Here is a 6,820-nt window from a genome sequence, read left to right as displayed (position 1 = left end):
GCGTGTGCGCAGGTATACAGGGTGTGTGCGCAGGTATACAGGGCGTGGGCGCAGGTATACAGGGTGTGTGTGCGGGTATTCAGGCGTGTGCGGCTATGCAGGGTGTATACAGGTGAATATTGTGGGCGGTGAATTATGGAAGAGTCTGTGGATTCTAGTTCAGGAAGTACGGCTCAGCCAGATTCTAACCTGAATCTTGTCGCACCATCCAGCGAAATAGCGGAATGTTTGGATGGACATTCCCACGTGGGTCTTTAGCGCCAGAGTGTACACAGCACCTGAGTCAATGGCTTCAATCGTTGCCAGTTCCTCCTGGTGCTGCTCCATCAAGTCTGCAAGTCTACAGGAGTCAATGATACCCAGGAACAGATGATCAAAATATCCATTCAAGCAGCCTCTCTAAGTGCAAGCTTAGCCAAACTAGTTTAAATACCTGGCTCACGGTTAATCAATGGAGCTTTGATGCAGCTTCGTGTCTCCCCAGCTTTGTCCCTGCATCTTCTCTTCCTGGGATAGAGCAGCAGCTCTTTCGTTTGTGTCTTGTTCTCTATGTGTAATCCTGGACATTGAACCTCCACAATGGTTCTACCTCCTTCCACCCTCCCCCCAGGGGCAGACCTGCACCAAGGTCCCTGCCAGACAAAACCTTGAATTGAAAGCCTCTAGCCTTATTTTCAACAGCCATGTTCTCTTGATCTTTGTACTTTCCTCTAGCCTGACAAACCCTGTGAGGTCTCTGTGATCCTCAAATTCTGGTCTGACATGAACTCTCATGCACAGCCACACAATAAGCTGCCTTTGCTTCAAGCTCTCAAATGCCCTCTGTGAACTTCCCCATCACGTCCTCCTTCACTGAGACCATCCTGTTCAACCAGACATCTCCTCAGCTGTGATGGCACATAGTACTGAGGCTCAGCATTAAACATGGTTCTCTCAGAACTATCTTGAGATCAATTACTAAGTTAGTGAAGCTCTTTAAATGCAAGGCATCAAATCCCATCCCGTCTCTGTCCTGGGAGTGGTTGATGGGGGGGACAGTGTGGAGGGAGCTTTACTCTGTATCTAACCCCGTGCTGTCCCTGTCCTGGGAGTGTCTGATAGGGACAGTGTGGCGGGAGCTTTACTCTGTATCTAACCCCATGCTGTCTCTGTCCCTGGGAGTGTTTGATGGGGGACAGTGCAGAGAGGGCTTTACTCCATATCTAACACTGTGCTGTACCCTGTCTTGAGAAATTTGGTTCTGATACTAGTATCTAATAGACAGCTAAAGCCATTCTCAATTCTTCCCCTCTTTCTCCAAGGTATCAATAAAAATAATGAACAGTTAATTCTTTAAACCATTTCCATTATATTTCAGAATCCTCGGATCACTAATGTCCTGTCTCCAATAGAAGTGACAGTCTGCTTTCAGCTTCCCAGACTGAAGAAGGGTCTAGGCCTGAAACGTCAGCCTTCCTGCTCCTCTGATGCTGCTTGGCCTGTTGTGTTCATCCAGCTCTACACCTTGTTATCTCAGATTCTCCAGCATCTGCAGTTCCTACTATCTCTTGATTCACATTTAGCTATTTTACAGGCCCCTGTTCTTTGTGGTGACCTGTTGGTTCTGTTTCTTTATACAGTCTCTGTGAACACGCATTCAGTACTTACTTGTAGATGAGTCTGCCCCGGTCTCTGGGATTCATTCTCCCCCATTCCCCAGTCTCAAAAGCCTCTTTCGCTGCTGCAACAGCCTTGTCAACATCAGCTACCTGAGCCAGTGACACTCTGCAGATCACCTGGGAGACAGAGGCAGTGAGAGAGTGATTGAGAGAGCAGCAGGCAGTGAGACAGACAATGATGGAGAGAGAGAGAGAGAGAGAGTGCGGCACAGGGAGACACAGAGAGAGAAAAGATGGGGGCCAAAGAATGAAAGAGAAAAACCAACATACAGCAGAGCTAGAGAGACAGGGAATGAGATTGTGAAAATGGTTGAGAGAAAGAGAATGAAATAGTTTGTGTGAGATAGAGTTATAAAGACATACAACATGGAAACAGGCCCTACAGCCCAACTCATCCATGCTGACCAGGCTTCCTAAACTGTGTTTGGCATGATGGAGAGAATGAGATATTGGAAAGGGAAAGGGTGAACAGGGATTCTCTCTCTCTCTTTGCTAATAAAAACAGTTTTGTTGGGAGATGTGAACTGAACATTCAGAACTCACAGAGCCATCTGTTGGATTAATCGAGTTGTACCACTTCCCTCCTTCTGCATCGACAAACTGCCCATTGATGAAGACTTGGTGAGGCATTCGTAGAGTCAGGCCATTGATGTTCAACTCAATCTGTCAATTCAAACAGAATAACAATTGTCAGAAAACTGGTCATCGTGGAAACCTTCATGTGTATGTTAACACTGAAAAGTTGCGGGGTGGGGGTAGGTGATTCTGCCCCTGTACCGGAACATTCTAAAATTGGAAAAGATCATGTCCACTTTCTGAGAGGAAAGGGCTTCAACCTGACAGACACCCAAACCAGCTGAGACCGTGACCTCGTTTTGCTGATGTTGTCCTCATCCTTGCGGCAAATCTACTTTAAACATCAGGACAATCTTTAGTCTTTGTTGTGTCATTTATCATTATTAATGTAAGTTCCACGTACATAATCTATTGGCAGCTCTTCCTCATCATCTTCACCCCGCAGTTTCTTCACAAGTGTCTGTGTCAAGTCTCCGAACGTGGTGGCCATGTACACATCTTCATTCTGCAGCTGGAGACCTCCACACTTTAGTTTGATCTCCTCCACCAATCTGCAGACAGCAAGAACAAAAAGAGATTCCTACATCTGTCTGCCGACATTGAGGACTTCAGTCGGGATCACACCACAGCACCACCCCCCATTCTCACGGCATATCAAATTCAACACAATGCTGCCTCCATTGTTTTATCATTCGAGTGATGAGAACATCACTGACTAGGCCAACGTTTATTGCCCACCCCAATTACCCTGAAGTGGCTTGCTTGGGCATTTCAGAGGGTAGTTTGAAGTCAACGACATTGCAGTGAGTATAGAGTCACATGTAGATGAGACCTGGTTTCCTTCCTTAAAGGACATTAGTGAACCAGATGGGTTTCTACAACTGGCAAAGTTAACATTCATCATTCCATATTCTTATTGAATTCACATAGCACCATCTGCCATGGTGGGATTCAAACCTGTGTCCCCAGGACATTAATCTGGGTTGAAACTGGATTGCTAGCCCAGTGACATTACCACTAACCAAATAAACAATTAAAGAACTGCGGATGTTGTAAATCAGGAAACAAAACAGAAATTGCTGAGAAAGCTCAGCAGGTCTGGCAGCATCCGTGAAGGGAAGAAACAGGGTTAACGTTTCAGGTCCGGTGACCCTTCCTCAGAACCCAGTCACTGGACCTGAAACATTAACTCTGTTTCTCTCCTTCACAGATGCTGCCATTACCACTAACCACTTCCCTAGGTAGTTTCCGTGCTGGGATTCTGGGTGAAACTTTGTCTAAATGTCACTGCTGGGGCAGGTTATCGTGGTTAAAGATGCAATATAAAAGCAAGCATGACCAGAGCTCGTAGAATCTGAGGTTTGTAAGAGAGTCAGAAATGGTTTGACTGCAAACCTCTTTTTCTGGGTGTGGTTAGCTGTTAACATTCCCTTCTAAATCCAGGCTGCTGTCATATAGGAAGTAAATTTTACATTTATCACTTTCAGAGCCTTTAATCTCAATGTTTATCATTCTCTAGCGAGCCAGCAATCTTCCGAGTCAGTGTGTCTGATCGTCACACACCTCTTTCAACAATCATTGACCTATTTCTCATTATTTAGTTCATTGTTAGTGTTGTCTCTGGAAAATTCCACCATTGTTGCCCCTCCCAAGTTGCTGTAAAAGGAGGGGGTGGGGTCTAGGAGGGTGGTTAACCTTCTTCTTGAGTCATTGGTAAATGTTTGATGCAACTGAGAGCATAAGGAGCGAATCACCTCGGTGTGGGTCTGGAGTCACATATATGGCCAGAGGAAGGCTGGTTTCCTTTCCTTATGGCTATAAGTGATCAGCTGGGTTTTTAAGGCATTCCAACAGTTTCACCATCACTTTATACTGGCAGCAATTCTTATTTCCGGAATTTTTAAAAATGGAATTTAAGTTTTTTGATTGCCCCTAGCAGGACTCGAACTCATATTGTCCAGACTTTGGGTTACTTGCTCAGAAACGTAACCACTGCTTTCTTACACCATCGAAAAACAACATCACTACAGGCCCTGAAGATCTGAAAATAAAATCAAGAAAGTGCTGAAAACATTCAGCAGGTTGTGGAGAGTGAAACAGGGTTAATGTCCCATCTCATCAGAACTGAGGAATGGGAGATGGTGGCCTAGTGGTATTATCGCTGGACTGTTGATGCAGAGACCCAGATAATGTTCTAGGGACCTGGGTTCAAACGCCACCACAGCAGGGGGTGGAATTGGAATTCAATAAAAATCTGGAATTAAGGTTATGGTCTAATGAGGACCATAAAATGATTGTTGGGGGAAAATCCATCTGGGTCACTAATGTCCTTTAGGGAAAGAAACTGCTAGCCTTACCTGGTCTGGTCTACATGTGACTCCAGACCCACAGCAACGTGGTTGACTCTTAACTGCCCTCTGGGTATTTAGGAATGGGCAATAAATGCTAGCCTCATCCTGTGAATGAATAAATAAAGATAGAACATGATGGATTCTGAGTGACAAAGAGGCAAAAGGAAAGACCTCTCTCAGTGTTGATGACAGTGAGGTTTCATGACAAAAGGCTTCATGGTAGAATGTAAAGTAAAGAAATAAAAACGTCTCCAAAATGATGAATGAATGGCTCAATAGCAGTGACTGAACTCCACGTTGAGTTGAACAAATGTGGATTGGTGGTTCCATTGCTTTTTCTATCCATTTACATTTGGATGTCCAAATCCCTCCCACACCCACCCTTTCTTTCTTCACCCAAATCCAGAAAGCTTTTGTCATTTAATCTCTCCTGACTGTTCCAGGCCTTCCCTTTAGTGCTTCTGCCCTGCCTAGTCCACTATACTGTGCACCGCCCCCCACCCCACCCACCAAAACCCTCGCTCCCCCTGCTCTGTGACCTCCACCAGAAATACCAAAAGCCAGCCTCCTGCTCTCAGGCTCCTGGCCCCAATCCACGCTGGAGCCTGGGAAGGTGGTAGTTTGGGGACTCTAACACCACCCAATCTCACTTCGCTCTGTCCCCAGTGGGGAGGCTGATGGATGGCCACCCCCTCCACTGCCAAATTGGGCCATTAATGAGGTCAATTCATGGTTATTTAATCTCCTCATTCCAACCACCAAGTGCAAACGAACTACCCTTCCAGGGCCCATTAGTTGTATTGTTCCTTCATAATACTAACAACTGGCAAACTTCCCACCTCAACAGTCCCTTGGTCTAACCTGGGTCTGGAGTTACCCGGGTCGGGTGTAACCCGGGCCTGGTCTAATCCAGGCCTGGTCTAACCCGGGCCTGGTCTAACCCCAGGCCTGGTCTAACCCCGGGCCTGGTCTAACCCCGGGCCTGGTCTAACCCCGGGCCTGGTCTAACCCCGGGCCTGGTCTAATCTGAGGCCAGGGTAACGTGCAGCTGAGGAGCGGGTGAGAGACAGTACCTGACCACATCCATCGAGGCAGCTCCTGACTTGAAGAAATCGGTTGAATCCACAATTTCTGTGACATTAGTGAGGATGCCCTTCCAGATAACCTCATCCAAACAAAACGCGGAGAAACATTAAAACCAGGAAGAGGTACAGACACAGAATCAGCAACTGGTAAACTCAAAGCAACACGTTCTCAGAACATAAAAACAATACAAACTTACAGGTCACATCACACCGGGTTATAGTCCAACAGGTTTATTTGAGATCACAAGCTTTCGGAACGCTGCTCCTTCGTCACATGAAGGGGCTGTGGTCCAAAAGCTTGTGATTTCAAATAAACCTGTTGGACTATAACCTGGTGTTGCGTGACGTCTGACTTTGTCCACCCCAGTCCAACACCAGCGACTCCACATCAATGCAAATTCAAGCATTTTTAAAGAAATATTGGCTTAATTTTGTATTTATCCAGATGTAGATGGAAGTGAGGAAATTAAAGGTAAACAGCATTAATATCAAATACTCCCAGGACAGGGATAGCACAGGGTTAGATACAGAGTAAAGCTCCCTCTACAGTGTGTGAGCCATGTAACTCTGTCCCAACTTCAGAATAACTTGTCCTACTTCAGGGTGACGCTTTCTCAATTCTTTCATTTTAAAATTATCAGTGAATTAACTGAAATCATCCTGAATCAGCCCAGCTGTTTAACTGTGGACCCACAGCCAGGATGATTTAAGCTGAGAACACTTAAACTTTTGTCATAGGCCTCCTCACAGCCAGAGAGAACAGAAACCGTAACCCATCAGTCTGAACTGTGAATATGCCAGGACACGTGCATTCAAAATCAGAATTCAAATGCAGATGGGGCTGGAGTTGTGGCTGGGGAAAGAGTCAGGCTGAGGTGATGGGATACTGGAGGACCAGATAGTCCCACTCTTGCTCGTGTTTCCAATCATCCTCCTCTGATTCCTCTATTTGGCCCATCAGACTACTCTTCTCTTCCTGTCTCTCCCATGAGTTTATCCAGATTCCCCATAAATACATTGATATCAATCCTCTGGCCCAGTCCCCCGCGGGAGCAAGTCCCACACTCTCCCCGCTCCCTGCGGGACAGAGTCCCACTCTCCCTGCTCCCTGCGGGACGGAGTCCCACACTCTCCCCGCTCCCTGCGGGAC

At 46.4% G+C, this 6,820-nt stretch overlaps 1 protein-coding gene across 1 annotated transcript in view; it reads right to left on the bottom strand.

Moving 5' to 3' along the window:
- LOC109925323 (cytosolic 10-formyltetrahydrofolate dehydrogenase-like) overlaps positions 1–6,820 on the bottom strand; it is an 82,135-nt gene that overhangs the window by 27,410 nt on the left and 47,905 nt on the right. Inside the window, exons 8-12 of the mRNA XM_048606659.1 lie at positions 5,659–5,750; positions 2,638–2,785; positions 2,202–2,321; positions 1,648–1,775; positions 190–340 (exon numbers count right to left, since the gene is read on the bottom strand). Coding sequence (XP_048462616.1) covers positions 190–340; positions 1,648–1,775; positions 2,202–2,321; positions 2,638–2,785; positions 5,659–5,750 — 639 coding nt within the window. The remainder of the gene's footprint in view (positions 1–189; positions 341–1,647; positions 1,776–2,201; positions 2,322–2,637; positions 2,786–5,658; positions 5,751–6,820) is intronic.

Source organism: Rhincodon typus, chromosome 16 (assembly GCF_021869965.1).
Source record: "Rhincodon typus isolate 14 chromosome 16, sRhiTyp1.1, whole genome shotgun sequence".
NCBI classification, from domain to species: Eukaryota; Metazoa; Chordata; class Chondrichthyes; order Orectolobiformes; family Rhincodontidae; genus Rhincodon; species Rhincodon typus.
The sequence above is the reverse complement of the archived record's forward strand: the minus strand, read 5'-3'. Positions and strand labels throughout refer to the sequence as shown.